We start from the raw sequence: 18,644 nt of genomic DNA on the forward strand, positions 1-18,644 counted from the left end.
TCAACGGTTTGGGGTGGCAAGTCCAGGCTACTGCAAGGTTTCTAGATGCCTGTTGGCTTTCATTTGTTCATCCAAGTCTTGGTAGGGTAAACAGAGGTAAGAGATTTGGGAGTATCTACTCTAATAAAGCTAGGAAACAAACAATACTTTACTATCTGAATTAGAAAAATCAAGCACTTCCATAAATATTTAAATCCTCTCCGTTCACACCGAATGACAACATACAACACCCACAACCAGAGCTGGGTTTGCAAATGCGGCTGCCAGTGCCTGTCCATCAGGCATCATAAAGCTCTATATCTACTTACCACAGACTCCATGTCATTCAGAGTTATTTGCTTTCCCAGCATCATCTTGTAAAACGGTCGAATGAAGAAACCTAAAATATGGCAGAAACTGGGTTAAGTTTCAAGTGTTTGACACTGCTGTGCACCAGAACATGAAATAAAAGATCAACCTCCTTTCAAGCACAAACCAGAGACGAGGACACACTCATCAAGACCTTTCTAGAAGAATTCACTGATGAGGTAGAGGTAGAGATGAGGTAGAGGTAGAGGTGTACCTAGGAAGGGCAGAGCAGGAGGGACAGTGGCTGTATCAACAGATGTGTCAGCAGGGAGGTCAGGACAGAGAAAGGCTGAGAGGCCAGAGAGAAGGGGGTGGGGAGCGATCCAAATGCCATCCCTGGAAAGGCATGGGGTGAAAACACAGGCAGGCCAATGAGAGCGGCCGCTGCTCAGGGCCACACAGCCTCCCAGGCGGAGGCCCGGGTCTCAAGGAGACAATGGCAGCCAGGAATCTCTCCAAGGAGACAATGGCAGCCAGGAATCTCTCCAAGGAGACAATGGCAGCCAGGAATCTCTCCTGAGGCAGGTGTCCCATGGCAGGGACCTCCACTTCTCCTCCAAAAGAAAGTGGCATCACATAACTCCAGAGCAGCAGTTACACAGACTTCCAGGTAAGAGGATGAAGTGGGCCACGAGGCACAGATTAGCAACGTATGCACTGTCAACGAGGCATTTGTGTTTTAAAACAATTAGCTCATATTAGTTATAGGGAGGCGGAATTGATCGTTACATCTCTACACACTTACACTGTACGCCAATCAGTCTCTCCCCCTCCATCACATTCCCTGTCCCTCTCCCCCAAGGTGATCGGGTTTTCAGGAAATGGACCGGATGATGACTAGTCTGGGGGTATAGTACACCCTGACAATTCCTGACATGTACTGTGACCCCCTTCAAGCCCTCCCCCCCTCCCGGCTTCTTAGGTTTCTCTCCCTTTATTTTTCCCTTCACTGACAGCCACTGGCTGCTCTGACCTCACAGTGAAGGACTCCTTAGCCTCTGAGTGAAACTGACTCCATGGGATCCCTGCCATTGCTGAGATTTTTTTTTCACTAAAACAGGAGGTCACCGACGTCAGCATCCAGCTCACACTTCTCTGCATTCTCTCACAGCAGCTAACAGTGGCTCCTCACCCAGCAGAAGGTGAACACACAGACCCTCTAAGAAGGCAGAGGTGACCTGAACAGGGAGACATCACCCCAGGCAGGACCCCGAGGCTGCAGGTAAAACGGTCGAATGACAGACAAGACAGAAAACATCTGTTGTACAGATAAATGGATCCGGGGGAGAGAGAGGGGACAGACAGAAGCAAGGACTCTATACACAGAGTCAGAAAGAAGCATGCACTGCACACAGGCAAAGGCAAAGAGATGTCACAGAGAAATGTCTCGTGTGCATGGTCAGAGTTAGAGAGGCATTGAAGGGTGAGAGAATGCAGTCATAACAGTCAATGTGAAAATGATGGGAGGGGTGTGGTTGGGAGATGAGGGTGACAATGATCAAGATGAATTGCATTCAAACTCACATGCTGAGCTGAAACCCCTTTGAAAACTTAAAGATAATAATAAAAAAGGAAAAAACCTCTATCGACTGTATATGCAAATAGTGAGATGTCAGAGATGTACCTACTGCATGCCCACAGGGCAGTGTCAAAAAGAAGGCCTACAACATACACAGAGGCCCAGAAAGAGGCTCAGTTTATACTCGGGGACAGAGACTCAGAGAGAAGTGTCTACCTCCCTTTTCTGCAAAATAAAATACTGATCAGGGCACTGAAATCACCAATTAAGAGTAAAAATATACTAAAGGCAAATGTACAGAGGGTATATCAATTATTTATTGGAATAGCTCTGGCTCTATAAAATGCAATTAACATAATTGCTATGGAAACTGGCTCTCTCCACAGTTACTGAAATGTCAGTCTCTAATTTTACTACTTTTCATCCTTAACCATTCTAAACTCAAGTTCTTAAAAAAAAAACAAACCCTCAGGACTTTTTTTTTCTCAATGATGATTTATTTTTTAGAGCTCTCTTATTCTTATAGATACCCAAGTCCGTAACAAATGTGCACAACAAGCTTTGCTTGTTACAGCAGGGAGGGGGCTTGATTTCTAACTCTTCCAGCCTTGAAATGTGTCTGCCATTTGTATGCTCTAAATAAGAATGAAGTTATTTTGTGCCATCTATTTCAGCTGGCACTCCAGGGTTATGGTCTTAGCTGAGTTACAACATTACTTTGAAATTATTTGGTCTTTTCACATTAGAAAATAATTTGGGGCCAAATGGAACAATGGCTGGATCATGATGGGATTAGATCATTTTAATTAACTTTTCAATTAGCTTTTCCATCTGTCACTAAATCTAAAGGAAAGTAGCTCTGAAAAACACAGTGCACACACACCCAAAACCCCAGTATGTTTTGAGCTTTACATTTAGAAGACAAAGTGTGCACACATTGTCTTCAGTGCCCAAGTGGATACCAGGAAAAGATAGCCATGATGAGTAAAACATAAAATAATTTGAAAGCTAGGGATGTAACTCGTGGTATGGTGCTTGACTAGAATGTGCCAACCCTGGGTTCCATTCCCAGAAATGAAACACACATATACACACATACACATACACAAGGCGACCCTTTTATAATGTATGATATGAAAGAAGAGATGCTTACTATGGAGGCACAAACAATACCATCCCACTTTTGAAATTTTTTTTTTTAAACTTACCATCTAAGAGTTTCCCATGAAATACTGCCAGACCTGCAACTCTTCCGATGAAAGTAAAATAGGACAAATGATCTTCATTACAGAGGCCTGAATTGGGGTTGATCTGAAGTGTATAGTTGTCCCTTTGAAGGGGAAGGGGAAGAGAGAAGAAAAGGCTAATCACTTTTGTGTGTATGTGAAGAAATCCAAGAATCTCAATTTTACTTTGCCACCGAACACTCAATTTTACAGCTGGATGCCTATCCATGATCTCTAAAAATGTCATTTTTCACATGATGCAGCTAGAAAATTGAGAAGACTTTGATACAACTCACATAATAAGGGCACTGCGCAGGGATTCTGAGAGATACGAATTCCTTAGATTGTCTCTCTCATAAAAGCGGTGACCTCAGAGGTGTGGGTATAGGCCCAGCTCTCAGAATATCTGATCACTACTTTCTCCTAGAAAGGTCTCAAGAACACCCAGAGCAGGGTCTGCTGTCAGAAAGGCAAAGCCAGGATGCTGGATGCTCAGTACTACTTCTCTGGCCTCACAAACAAGAGGATCGGTGTCCTTCAAACTGGGCTCCATAGATGATACTTCCAGGGGATATTCCTCCAAGGGAGTAATGTTTGGGAATGGGAATGTGGGTAGGAAGTAAGGATTCTATCTCTTTTTTTTTTTTTTTGGTCTGGTTGTGGGGCCTGAACTCTGGGCCTGGGTACTGTCCCTCAGCTCTTCAGCTCAAGGCTAGTGCTCTACCACTTGAGCCACAGCACCACTTCAGGCTTTTTTCTTATGTGGTGCTGAGGAATCGAACCCAGGGCCTCAGGCATACAAGGCAAGCGCTCTACCACTGAGCCACCTTCCCAGCCCAGGATTCTATCTCTCTAACCTGCCTTCTACTGATCAGTTTTCTAGAGTGGACTTTCTCAAGGCTTCAGTAACTAACAACGACCATTTGAAGAGCAACATAGGATATTTTCCCAAATGAGCCCCAAGGAGAAGTGCATGAGGCAGAAGCAGCAGGACTGGTATCCTTCACAGCCCAGGATGGAGTGATGTTAAACACTGTTTGCTAGTCCTAGGAGCTCAGGACCAACCTCAAGCCCTTTTTTTTTGGGTGGTAGTAACAGGGCTTGAACTTAGGGCCTAGGCACTGTCCCTTAGCTTTATTGATTAAGGTTGACATTCTATTACTTGTGCCATAGCCCTACTGCTGGCTTTTTTTCCCCTTGGTGATTAACTAGAGATGAGAGACTCATGGACTTTCTAGCCTTTTGAGTAACATGGAGCCATTGGCACCTGGCTACCTCAAGCTATTAGTAGCCTCAGTCTCCAGAGAAATGAATGTGCATGAAAGTAGCTACTATTTGATTTGTGAGAAAGCAATTCAACCTGCCTCAGTTTCCATGCCTGGCAATGGTGATATCCCAATGTTAAGGTGCAGCTTGGTTTTTCCCTTATAGGAATAGGCATGGGCCTTTGGGTCCTAGACTATCCTTGTTCGTATGACTCTTTTTGCATTGACAGTGACAAATTTCCTTCTTGAATTATTAATGCAATTTTGCAAATGAAAATTGCTTCTGTTCCTTAATGTAATTACCCAACACATTTTCAATTTCAATTCTGGGGACTCAACAGACATGAGCTGAATCAATTTTTAGACATCTGCAGAATTCATTACTGTACCATGTAGGGTCAGAATCTGGTCTAGACATTTGAGAAGCAATGTGGTGGGAAGGGACTAAAATCAGCAGTGTTGATTCATCTCAAATGGATGGGGCATATGTCCATCTTCTTATTAGGTTTAAATTAATCAAGAGTAAAATAATTGGTGTGGGAGACACGTTCTGAATGTACTTCGTATTACTTACGTTGCAGAATACTCGAAGAGACCATAGTAGGGGTTGAACATCTCTTTGGACAGTAAGAAAAACCATTCTCTGGCCACGCCCCCATAGTCTAGACCCTTCTCTGATTCAAATTCAATCCATAGTCTAGCTTTTAGGACATCTGGTCTTTTCACAGACATGATTCTCCGATAAGATTCTTCAAATATGTTATTCCTGTGAAGTTTCATTTCAAATCTATTTGGAATATCCGCCTACATCAAGAAGAAAACACCTCATTGGTCATACAAGTAAATATATACCTGTTTCTCCTCCCCCTCCTCCCTCCAGGAAAAACAACAAAGGAGGAGTAGAAATGAGGTCAGGCTTCAAACGAAAGAGCAGTGTCAAGTGGTCTAACTGCGATCCTCTCACAGACAGCCTCATGGGGTTAGCATGGGACACAGAGCATAGACTCAGAGCTTCTCAGGTAGTCAGCAACATACACTGCAGAAGGAAATCTAGGGATGGAGGAAAGCACCCTCTGCCTCTTTAAAACACTGGGGGTCTTTCTCCACCCCTTTCCCCTCCAAGTGAAATAGTCAACTCTATGTGTTGTTGAAGTCAAGGAAAAAGACTTCATTTAGCCCAGTTAACAAAAAGCTATGCTCTGTACATCACCTTGATAATAAAAAAAAATTCACAATATTTAAAAAGAAAGGAAAAGAAAAAGCTATGAGCAATGCCCCCACTCCCTTCGCCCCAAGGCTGAGACCACTGTCATCTCTGCTATGGACTTGATGATGTGTGCACGTTCATTTTGGTTGTTGGATCCTGATTCTGTCAAGTTTGGGGACAGCACCCCCGAAGTCCATTGGTTCATGGACACAAAAGTAACATGACACTCAACTAAGGCTGTGAGGATGGCCTCCTGGAAGGATGAGGCCCAGGGTGACAGCTACTATCATTGCCCACTACCGGGGACACACAGATGGCTCATAAAGAAAGCAGGATCTTAGGCGTTCCTGAGACTGAAGGACAGAGCATGTCAGAAGTGTTACTGATGGGGTATCTGAATCAGGACTCGGAAGTGGCGCTGTGGCTCAAGCAGTAGAGTGCTTGCCTTGAGCTGAAGAGCACAGGGACAGCGCCCAGGCCCAGAGTTCAAGCCCCATGACCAACCAAAAAAAAAAAAAATTTGAATCAGGACTCTGGGAAGAGAAATAAAGGGACAGCAGAACTTCGTCCATAGCCAGGGCTCCCAGTGGGACCAATCATGGGATGATTGAGCAGGGAGAGGGTAATATGCCCCAGGAGCTGGGTGCCCAGCTGTGCTCCTTTCCTACAGATGCCACAATGTTGCCAAGCAGGAAGCCAACTTCAATACCAGAAAGAGGGACCAGAAGCCAGAGAAACCACATGGACATACTTGGGTGTGGTGTGCTAGGGAAAAAAATCCCAGTCCTGTAAGCTACGGCACTGCCTAGGGAAACCTAATAGATTTCTTGGTGGTCAGCTGCCAGTGAGAACTGTAATTGAACACATATTTGGACCTAATATTGACAAGTATTTGGATTACATACTGAATATTTCCTTTATGTTGGAATATAAAAGCTACAGTTAAGATTACATTTCTGTACTCAAAGGGGCGATCATGAACATTTTTCTATCTAGGATATAGGTTTACTAAAATATGACAACCATGCAATTGTATGGACTTTCCAAGATTGTTTGTCTCAGGTCCTGAACTATGTTATATTCCATAGAATTGTTCCTATATTTTCATGAGATATTACATAATTATCTTTTTGGGTGATCTGAGTGTAATATTGAGTTCATCTTCAGCTACCATTTCTTAAGATGAAAATTCAGATCAAAGACCCAGATGGATTAACACGCAATGAAAAAAAAGAAATTTTTTACCATGTATGTTCATAAGTAACAAGCTATTTTCACTGATGTAACTTTGGTAACTTACAAATGACTGACAATCAGTATTTGGGAAGAGATTACTTACGGGTTTCTTTAATTTCTTCCTAAAGTAGTCGTATTTCTGCTTAAATTCTCTGGAATAAGGAACAGCCTGAAAGATAAATGTATAAATGAAGATAATGCAAACAATATTCTTGAAATTTTATATACACTAAGTCAACATTCAGAGCATTTCATGAATCATAAACTTGAGTATTTTTCACAGAAAATTCACATTACATCTACTTAGGACAAAAAGCAGTCCTAGAACTGCTAAGGTTTATCCAATGAGTCCTGAGTGTGGTAAGGATTTATTCTGCAAATAATGAAACTCATAGTCAAAAAACTCTGGCTTTTTCTTTTTTGAGGTAGGGAGCTTGGGGACCAAACTCAGGTCCTCACCTTTGCTGGCATGTACTCTACCACTTAACCCAGGCCCCCAGCACTTTCTCCACTGGTTTTGAGGTAGGGTCTTGCTCTATGCCTGGACTGGCCTGAGCTTTGTTCTTACTGTGCTTCCCAATGTTGCTAGAGATGACAGGCATGCCACCATACCCAGCCACTGTGTGTCCCCATAGCTGATGGCAGGTAGGTGTCACCATACCCAGACATCAGTTGAAATGGAATCTCTCAAACATCTAAGTCCAGGCCAGGCCCAAACCGTGAGATCCCAATCTCTGCCTTCTAAGTAGCTTGGATTTAAAACTAGAATTTTGTGCCCGACTCAGAAAACCTTTGACAGTATGCCAGACATACTGAATATGTATTTTTTTTTACAAGATCTGAATTAAGCTATAAACCATAGTAATACGCAGGCATGCACACACGCACGCACGTGTGTACACACAGACACACACACACACACACACACACACACACAAACACTCCTCCTCCTTTTCTCTTTTTAAAATTTTGTGTCAGTACTGGGCTTGAATTTAGGGCCTGGGTACTATGCCTTAGCTTTTTCACTCAATGATAGTACTCTACCACCTAAGTTATAGCTCCACTTCCAACTTATTATTTTTTTGGTGGATAACTGGAGATAAGACTCTCACCAGACTTTTCTGCCCAGGCTGGTTCTGAACCTTGATCCTCAGATCTCAGCCTCCTGAGTAGCTAGGATAACAAATATGAGCCACTGGTGCCTGATTATATATTTTCTGTGTATAATATATATTTATATTATAAAGTATACATTTATTTATACATGTAGTTGTTATATTAGCTATGATACTTTAGCACACAACCCAAAATGACTATACTAGTCATTTGAAACTAATAATGCTTTTGAAATCTCTGAGGAAAGCTGATGATGGGACTTGTCTGTAGGCCCAGCATGGAGGCAGGAGGAAAGTAAGTATGAAGACAGCCTTGGGTATGCAGCAAGTCTCCCAATACCAAAAACATTTGGATATAGCTCTGGCCTATGACCCTAGCATGCTGGGGCTCCAGACCTGATTCTCACCTTTGCAGGAAGCTCATAGAGCTAACACAATTTAGCGCTGCAAGCTTCCATTGGGAAACAGAACACCTCCCCTACCTTCCTAAGAGGATTGCTGGAAATTCCAAACTAGTTGATTATAAAGTCTGTAGAAATACACAATGTCTTACGTTGGCAGCAGGCATGCACAGAGGTTAACAGAAGCCAACCATGGCATTATCTGTTAGAGAGATTACTCTGACTTTGGGAAGCTGTACACTGAACCACTGCAGAAAGGCTCCCCTTCTTTAAAAACCACAAAAATGCTGGACCAGCTCAGGACTAAGTGTTTAAAACTTGGGAAAAGGGAGAGAAACTATAAGTGCAAGAAAGACTCAAACTTAGGGAATACCAGGCCACTGGAGCTAATTCTGGGTACTTGGGTTTAGTTGTTGGTCTTCTCCCAGGGGGACACAGACTTGGCTGACAATCCCTATAACTAAAAGAGCCAGAACAGGATTCTCTGTTTAGAGCCTTACATCTGAAAAGGGGACATGAGTACCCCTCATCAGTCCAAAGAGACCACAGGAAGCTGACTTTCCCTTTGGGACCATAAATAGGAGAAAACCAGAGAGCAGGAGATGTGTCATAAATCCATACTCCAAGTTGATATCTAAGTATGAAATGAGGCCACAGCTAATCTATTGAGGTGATGGCATGAACCCAGGAAACAAAGCTGACAACACATCTGGTTAGGGCTTATAAAAGTCTCATAGAAACAAGAAATGAAGATGAACACACATGCACATACAAACCATACACTGAACCAGACAACCAACGGCCATTAGGGAGGATAGACACACTTAGCAAGGTTTAATGGCTCTAGAACAAGAGTGAGAATAACTTGAAAGATTAATTAAACGATTTTAAAGTGGTAAGATAAATAACCAACCAAAAAAGATAGAACAACAAAATTATTAAAATGGCAAACCAAATGTTATAGATTGTAGAATTTTGACCAATTAAGCAATCACTGAAATAATAAACACAAGGGACAGATAAAGAGATTATAAACATCTTAAGAAATAATTACTGGGCACCAGTGGCTCATGCCTGTAATCCTACTACTCAGGAGGCTGAGATCTGAAGATCACAGGAAACTCCATGAGACTCTTTATCTCCAATGAACTACTCAAAAAAGCTGGAAGTAGGGTGGTGGCTCAAAGGTAGAGTGCTAGCTTTGTGCAAAAGAAGGTCAGGGACAGTGCCCAGGCCCAGAGTTCAACCCAAGGATTGGGAGCAGGGAAAGAATAATTAACTAGGAGAAATGAGTAATAACTCACAATGTAGTTGAAGAAAAAAAGAAGGGAAGGAAGGAAGAGAAAAGAGAGAAGAGAATGAAAGCTAAGAGACAAGAAAGTCAGTATGAACCAAACGCCCAGTGGAGTTACAAAATTAGATAATCAGCCAGGCATCCAGTAGCTCATGTCTGTAATCCTAGCTACTTAGGGGGCTAAGATCTGAGGATAGAGGTTTGAAGCCAGCTTCAGCAAATTTGAGAGCCCCTTATCTTCAATTAACCAGCAAAACTCTAGAAATGAAGATATGGTTCAAATGGTAGAGCATCAATCAGCCTTAAGCAAAAAAGCTAAATAAGAGCATGAGGTCCAAGCCCTAGTACTGTCAGAGAAATTAACAACCAAAAAAAAAAAGAGGAACAGACAAAATCTCTTCTCATGGGCTTAGATGCTATAAAGCAGATTCTAAAGAATGTATATATCAAGAGGAAAAACCATAGGCAAATTGCCAAATGTTTAGAACAAAATGGCAAGTCAAATGTCTATAAGTAAGCTGACAATTACCCAAGCACACATACTCCTATTGGAAGCAGTATCATTTATAAGAACAAGGCTCTTAATTGTTTTGTCAATAGTCTTCTGGCTCTTGGAGAGCAGCATGGTTTATTATGATTTACCTTGCTTCTCATGAAGCAAGGAAAACTATTCTAGCAACCTACTTGACAGTATCAAAAGCAAAGCCATTGTAGTAAGTAGTGTTTTCTAAGTAGTTGACTTTCTTTAAAGCCTTTCACACAGAAAATAATACCAAAGTAGCTGAATAAATTCAACCTATAAATGGCTAATGGGGTATCAATTAACACACATTTACAATGTATTATATTTTTTGGGGGTGGTGGTGGTTGCTAGTACTGGGGAGCTTGAACTCAGGGTCTCATACTCTTGCTTGGCTTTTTTGCTCAAGGCTAACTCTACCACTGGAGCCTCAGCTTCACTTCCAGATTTCTGGTGGTTGATTGGGTGATAAGAGTCTCATGGAATTTTCTGCCTCTGTTGGCTTTGAGCTGTGAGCCTCAGATCTCAGCTTCCTAAGCAACTTGGACTATAGACCTGACCTACTAGTGCCCATTATGTGGCATCTTTTTAAGTTTCCAAATAGACAGATCTTTATTATTTAAAACATAATTTGAATCAGGTTAAAGTAATAAAATCAGGTTTTTCTGGTATTAGTTCTTGGGCTTGAATTCAAGGCCAGGGTATTGTCCCTGGGCTTCCCCCCCCCCCCCCCCCCCCCTCAAGGCTAGCATTCTACCAGTTAATCCACAGCTCTACTTCCATGGTTAATTGGAGAAAAGAGTCTCATGGACTTTCCTGTTCATACTCACTTTGAGCTGTAATCCTCAGATCTCAACCTCTTGAGTCTCTGGGATTAGAGGCGTAAGCCACCAGTGCCTGGGTAAAATTACTATTTCAAATAGCTTCTTAAATCAGCACTTGATATAATAGAACTTGAGTTTGGTTTGCTCCTGAATTCTTTTACAGAATTATTTCGCAGTCTTCTGATGCCCTCTGTGGACTTCCAGCAATTTCAAAGTATCTATTTGCTGTCCTGCAACTAGTGGCTAAGGCTGCATGGCCCTCCCTGCTGATGGGAGATGCATCTTATAGATGCAGCTAAGTTTAATACCAAGTGCTGCTGAATGCCAGTGGGCTCCCTCCTCCCACAACACAGCATCTAACACTGTTACAGAGCTCACATGCCTAAGTCAGAACAGACTCTTCTTCCATCCAGTGGACCAGGAACTCTCCAAGAAAGCACTGAGTCAGCAGAGTCAAAGATTCTTAATTCTGCCAGCCCCCATAACACAACAACAATCTCATCCAAATGCCCACAGACTCTTCTAAATCTGGTAGAGATTTGAATTTATTAGTATGCATTTACTAACCCAGTCTAAAGAAATAGCCATGCTCTACAAACATGGGGCTTGGTTTCACTTCCTATAAAAAGGAGGAGAGGAGCCATGCACCCATGGCTTAAGTCAGTAATCCTAGCTACTCAGGAGGCTAAAATCTGAGGATCACAGTTTGAAGGCAGCCTTGGCAGGAAGAGTCAATGAGATTCTTATCTCTGGTTAACAATCAAAAACCTGGAAGTGGCTCAATTGGTAGAATGCTAGCCTTGAGCGAAAGAGCTCAGGGACAGTGCCCAGGTTCTGAGTTCAAGCCCCAGTAATGACACCAAAAAAACCCCAAACCCAACCAAAACCAGCAACAGCAACAAAAAACCCAAAACATTCTACCATGCCTAACTATTGGTTGAAAAGGAGTCTTGGGAGCTTTCTGGCCTGGGTTGGCCTTTAGTTATGATCCTCCTGACCTCAGCTTCCCAAGTATCTAGGGTTACAGGCATAAGCCAGCTCCTGATTCTATTTATTCATTCATCCTTTTACAAAGAAGTAATGTTTCATTTTTATCAAACCATTACTTCTTTCTTTATAACCCTGCCCCAGAAAAAGGCATGTGCAACTGTACCCAGTGTGGAAGCCAGTGAGGAGATGGGAAGAGTCTTAAAACTCTCCACCTCACCATGGTAATTGCAATATAGAAGAAATGAATGTCTCAGTGCACCCACAGGCTTACACAAACAAGTCAGAACTTGAGAATACTGACCGGGCCAGTGATGGCTGGGTTCTGCAGTCTTGGATCTTCCCATTGAGTAATTTTGCTATCTGAAATGAGAGAGAGAGAGAGAGAGAGAGAGAGAGAGAGAGAGAGAGAGAGAGAGAGAGAGAGAGAGAGAGAGAGAGAGAGAGAGAGAGAGAGAGAGAGAGAGAGAGAGAGAGAGAGAGAGAGAGAGAGAGAGAGAGAGAGAGAGAGATCAGCATATTAGTTCCAATGTATACTATGTATTTAGAGAGAACTATTTCTGGGTTCTCAAAAATTCTCTACTCATCTCCTATGTCCTTCTCCCCCCAAACCACAACTTAGTATTTTATGATTAGAAGGTAATGATACACTGCATGACAAACCCTTTTCATATTGTTAAAATACTCAATCCAATATGCAGGACTGAGGTAAAACCATCTTATGCTGTTTTTTGGCAAGCGATCAGCTGAAATTTCAATTATAAACCCCTGTCCTTCCAAGGATTTATAAGTTGATCTTGAGTTTTAATATACAAAAGGCACAAAAAGTTTTAGTTTCTCAGGAAGTTAATAAACACACACATGATTTCTTTCTCATTTCAGATACTTCCCCCCCGCCCTTCTTTTGCCAATGGTGTTTAAAATGGTTTTCAGTTGGGAATCTTCCATCGAACAAATGAGGAGCCCTTCTATGTGCCACTAGCAGGCACACAAAAACTGAAGTAGCTAAGACATTTAAAAAAAAAAAAGAAGGAAAGATTTGGGGGGTTTTGGCGGGGGCGGGGAGGAACAATGGGATTTCCAAGTTGTTCAAGGAGGGAGGCAGGAAAGGGAAGAAAATTCTGAATATTAACCCTGTATATTTCTACCATAATAAGTGAGTTGGTGGTAACAAAAGAATTCAATTTTAGTCATTATAACTAGGATTTTAAACCAAAGTCTGATGCTATTATTATTTTGATGAAAGCAGAGATAAAGTTTTACAAAGGTTCTCAAGGCCTAGGAATATTCTACAATTTTTATCTTGTTTTCAGGCTGACAGAAAATCAGTATGAAAGCCTTTGTATGGAGAATCTTGATAGAAACACAAGGTGTATTTAGGTCCCTTATCATGGGAAGCAAAGTCTTGGGAAAGTAAAAGCTGCTATCATGATAAAAAGGAAAATCAAGCTGATGCCACAGTGGCTAATACCTATTATCCTAGCTACTCATGAGGCTTAGTTCTGAGGATTGCAATTCAAAGCCAGCCCAGGCAGGAAAGTCTGTGAGACTCTTATCTCCAATTAACTACCAAAATGCCTAAACTGGAGCTGTGGCTCAAGCGTCAGAGTGCTAGCCTTGAGCATGAAAGCCCAGGCCCTGAGTTCCAGCATGTGTATGTATGTAGGGGCACATGTGAGCCCCTACACACAACAACAACAACAACAACGAAAACTAATTGAAAATTCAGAGTGTAGCTGAGAGAAAACTAAAATATTGCCTTAAAATATCAACTTAGATAATATCTGTGTCCACTGGATTTTTGTTTTCAGAGCAGAACATAAGTACATCAACTACTACTCTCAACACAGGAGTGCTCCCCAACCTTCTGATGAGGCCTGAATGTCAGGTTCCATCTGCACCGGGTCCCTGCTTCCTCAGCTCAACTCTGTCTAAACAGAACAAGGTCAGCACCCAACACCACAAAGCACTCATGTGACCCATACTCTCAGTCAGCAGCACAATCTAGACACTGTCCAAATCAGGAACCTGGTCCCGTCTCAATTGGTGGTCACCATTCTTCTCCTTTGGGACTCTTGCAGGGGAATTCGCATCTTTCTGGAACCACTCTGGTCCCTAGGTCTCCCTGGCTAGTATCATTCCTCTCTCTTCAAGAATTCTACAGCTCTGCTCCAAGTTCTTTGTAAAGAGCATCAGATTGGAGTCATACATCTCTAAAAGGCTCTGGAGAAGCCCCTCCAGCATGAAGAATGAACCTATGGGCCAGTAACCTGGCAGACACCTGCTGAATTGGCCCAGGTGCTGAAGCAGCCACCTCTGTCTACCATCCAGGTGGAATGAGACTGCATTTCTGTCAACCATGGTATAGTTCACCTACAGCCATGCACCTGCATGTCTCCCTGCTCAAGAATTGCTGTACCTGCCAGGTTCCGCCCTGCTGGAAATCTACCTGCATGGGAAGTCTCTCTTCCCATGGTCTCCTAAGGTTCTCTTCAACTGCCCCGTACCAATGACTGCCATGGCTATCTAACACAACATCTGAGACGCTGCTGGCATTGTTGATTTAAGTCTTTTGAGGATGTGTCTGTGCTACTCAGCCTTGCACCCCTGCCATGGCTAAAGAGAGGTTCCCCACAAGTTAACGGGAGTTTACAATATTGTCTTCTGAATGATTGAACAGCTACACTTTACTTCTGTGTGGTTACAAAGATCAATTCTGCAGCAAGTGTTGTCAGCATATGAATGAATTGGGGCAAGTTAGCCATTTTTAAAAAAATGAACTTTTGGGTCAAAATTTGCTTTTTTTTTTTGCCTAGGAGACATGAAATTTCAAAAAAAAAGGCCAAGAAGGATAAAAGGGTAAGCCACTTAGTTTTGCTGAGTCCAAAACAGGAGTCATTGGAATGTTAAATTCTAACTTAAGGTATGGATGGCCAATTACTGAGCATCCATTCTGTAAGAATGATGTCCTTTCCAAGACAGCTAGATATCCTGCTCCAAGTCCTCCTCTAACTTTCCATGTCAGGCCTCAAACAATTGAGCTATCAGCCAGACTCAGAACACAGTCTGACCACAGCACTCAGATCCAGTGGGGAGAGAAGAGGTCCACATGTGCTGTTCTAGGAAGGGGAATGGGAAATGTCTGAAGCAACAGGCAGATGGATCAGAAGTAAAGTTCAGCCTGGCATGGAGCAAGCAGTTGCCCCCTTCCAACTTCCGATGAACAGGTGTAAGGCCAGCTGGGGCCAGAAGGCCACTGCTGCTGTCTCTCCTGGCAAGTGCTCTCTACTCTCTAACCAGCAACAGTCACTTCCAGACACTTTCATCACTGACCCTTGATGAACAACTTCAAGATACCATTTCTTCAGCATCTACTACATATTTTATCAGGTTTGTGCATATCCTTGGGAGAAACAATGCATGATTCTTATTCCTAACACACACTATCATGCTGCTTTGCAATCAGTGTTGTTCTTTTGGTGCCTGCTGGTACACAAAGAACATTCACGAAGTTCTTTTTTTTCTTTTTTTTTGGGTCCGGTCGTGGGGCCTGAACTCTGGGCCTGGGCGCTGTCCCTCAGCTCTTCAGCTCAAGGCTAGTGCTCTACCACTTGAGCCACAGCACCACTTCTGGCTTTTTTCTTTTTGCTTATGTGGTGCTGAGGAATTGAATCCAGGGCCTCAGGCATGCAAGGCAAGCGCTCTACCACTGAGCCACCTTCCCAGCCCTCACAAAGTTCTTTCCAGGTTTTTTCTAAGTGTTATCAGCTAGACCTGCTAAGATGTGGCATGTTCTCTGTGCTCTGTCACAGACAATCCTGTGTAAGACCTTGTTTTACTAAAACAATCAGTATTATTCATATGAAAGTGAAATAATAAAGAATAAAAAACTGAAAAGAGAACTGCATTTTTTGTTGTAATGAAAAAAAAATGAGGTGTAGCCTCTCTCATTTTATCAGTATCTCTTCAAAGTAAAAAAGTGAAAGAAGAAAAACAAACCCAGCAGATTGAGGGTGAAAGTAGGGTATACACATAACATTTTAAAGCTCTACTGAAACAACTTTATGTTTAAGGCAAAAATTCAGAAAGCAGGCAACTCATTGCTTTCCAATCAAAGCAAAACTCTAAGTCCATGTGCCTTCAAATACTTGAATCCTTCAAATGCATTTAGGACTTGTACTTTGGGTTTAATGCTGAATAGCTGGGTCTCTTGTTTACATTCTGTGTATGAGAACACATAAGTCCTCATGTCTGAAAGCAAAGTCCTGTTTGCCATATAGCAGCAGCTGATAGAAGCTCTAGGCCTCTAGGAGCGTAGACCCAGTATTATTTGTGGCCAGATTTTTCAGCACAGGGCTCACCCATGTTCTCTTGTTTCACCATCAAAAATGGAAGAGAAGTTGGGTGCTGGTGGCTCACATCTATAATCCTAGCTATTCAGGAGGCTGAGATCTGAGGATCATGGCTGGAAGCCAGCTTGGCCAGGAAAGTCTGTGAGATCCTTATCTCCAGTTAATTGCTAAAAAGAAGTTGAAAGTGGAGCTGTGGCTCAAGTGGTAGAGTGTTACCTAGCCTTGAGCAAAAAAGTTCAGAGACAGAATCCGAGGTTCTCCAGTTCAAGCCTCAGGACTGGTAAAAAAGGAAAAAAGGAAAAAACAAAAGGAAGATCTGGCACTGATTTCCTGCTTATGAATTATACAAACCCAAGTGTAAAATACTACCAAACTGCACATATGACTGGAACTTTGTATCGATTTGAAGTGTTCTTTTTAATGTACTTTTTCTTCAGAAATTTTAAAGGCTAAGTAAAAATGATCCCATGAAGAACAAGTCACCTTAAAAACAAACTGAAAAATAAAGTAATCCACTGGCTAAAAGCAAACATTTATTAGTTTAACTTTTAGTTGAAATGAGAAACCACACATTAATTTATAGGTGCTGGAGCCAATATCTTCAGCAAACTTGCTACAATTTCAAGAAAACAACTAAATATATGTATATATATGTATATATATATATTAGTGTGCTGGGTGCAAGGTAACATGCTATGAATAGAAAATAAGGTCAGAATGGGCTTTCTTGCCATAAGACCTTTGGAAGACAGTGTTTTGAAAACTTACAAGCACTGTTTACACATAGATTTTTTTAAAAAAATTAAAAAAAAATTTTTTTTACTAAGGTATTGCCTCTAATCTTATTTTCTATTTCGAGTATACATATTAAAAAGCGCAAATGTCAAGGGATCATCAACCAAAATTTTTTTTAATTAAAAAAAAAAGTTAATAGGTCACAAGATCAAATTGGGTGAAAGCTCAACGGGGTACTTGGAAGCCAGCTTGGGGCGCAGGCACAGTACCGTAGGCGGGCACTGGCTCCCTGGCATCATTCTCGCCATATAACACCTGGCTACCTGGACAGAGAGTAAAACGACAAAGTTTTCACCATCATAGCTGAAGAACCCTCCTCCCCTTGGCACCCTGCATCCACAGTGCGCCCACAGCAGGGCCCACTTACTATGATCGATATAAAACGTCCGGCCATCCAAGTGAATTCTTTCTTCCCAACCAGGCTAGTGTCCGTGGAAGGAATGGGGGGGGGTGGAGGGGTGCGCAGGAGGGGGCGGTGAGGGAGGGGTAGAAGAGAGAGAGAGAATATGACATCAATTAGCATTAGAAATCAAAAGCAATGTTGAAAAAAACTTTGGACACTTTCTTATTCTTCACTTATAGGAAACATCACTAGACCAAGAAAAACTTAAACAACAAATATTTGAAGGTAGCAGTACCTAGCAACACAGAACACAACGCAGGGAGCATTCCCCACATGAAGGGCAGGAAATGGGCTCCTCGTACTATGGAAGTGTGATGGGCTCATTTAATTAAATGCTGAGAGGCCCGGAGAGGGATGAAGCAGCTCAGCCACAGGTTACTCATGGTGAATTTACTTAGTGAGTGAGTTGCTGAAGAACCCAATGCTGCTTCTCTCTGCTACAAACAGTCACTATGCAAACTCAGAAACTAAAACGTATGGACAACGTTGAAGATACAGTAAGTATGTCCCCATTATCTGTCCTTGCCTTATTTCTTATCTGAAACTTGCGAATAAAATATATTCAGAAAAAAATGCTTTCTTTTACTTTTCAGCTGACTTCCATTGGTGTCCAGAGACCGATGAATGGTGAGGACTATTCGTGCAATCTAATGAATGATGATTGAATCCTAAGTATTATAGTCTCAAATTTTGCCACAATATACCATATAGCAGGACAAAAACTTTTTTTTTCCTATTTGGGACACAACAACAAAAATTCCCCTTTAAGATAGTTTTGAGACCAAGTTCTGCCCCAGTTTTTATTGAGGGCTCTCTCTCTCTCTCTCTCTCTTTTTGGTCATGGGACTTGAATTCTGGGCCTGAGTGCGGTCCCTCAGCTCTTCAGCTTTACCATTTCTAGTAGTTTATTGGAGATAAGAGTCTCACGGCTTTTCCTGCCCAGGCTAGCTTTGAACCGCGATCCTCAGATCTCAGCCTCCTGAGTAGCTAGGATTACAGGCGTGAGCCACCGGTGCCCGGCTTATTAGGGGCTCTTGATGGTGACACATGGCAAAGCTTTCATCCTAAACTCAAGATGAACAAAGAGCACTGCACATCCCAACCCTCTTCCCCCTGCAATGACAACCCCCAAACCCCTAGTCACCAACAAGG

The 18,644-nt window shown here is 42.3% G+C and overlaps 1 protein-coding gene across 7 annotated transcripts in view; it reads right to left on the reverse strand.

Moving 5' to 3' along the window:
• Nedd4l (NEDD4 like E3 ubiquitin protein ligase) overlaps positions 1-18,644 on the reverse strand; it is a 303,787-nt gene that overhangs the window by 16,820 nt on the left and 268,323 nt on the right. For all 7 annotated transcript variants that reach the window (XM_070029054.1, XM_070029053.1, XM_070029050.1 and 4 more), the window contains 6 exons: positions 17,457-17,511; positions 12,247-12,305; positions 6,905-6,970; positions 4,933-5,162; positions 3,076-3,197; positions 309-379 (listed from right to left, as the gene is read on the reverse strand). In XM_070029054.1, coding sequence (XP_069885155.1) covers positions 309-379; positions 3,076-3,197; positions 4,933-5,162; positions 6,905-6,970; positions 12,247-12,305; positions 17,457-17,511 — 603 coding nt within the window. The remainder of the gene's footprint in view (positions 1-308; positions 380-3,075; positions 3,198-4,932; positions 5,163-6,904; positions 6,971-12,246; positions 12,306-17,456; positions 17,512-18,644) is intronic.

Source organism: Dipodomys merriami, unplaced genomic scaffold (genome assembly GCF_024711535.1).
Source record: "Dipodomys merriami isolate MVZ:Mamm:240054 unplaced genomic scaffold, mDipMer1.0.p SCAF_2, whole genome shotgun sequence".
Classification (NCBI taxonomy): Eukaryota; Metazoa; Chordata; class Mammalia; order Rodentia; family Heteromyidae; genus Dipodomys; species Dipodomys merriami.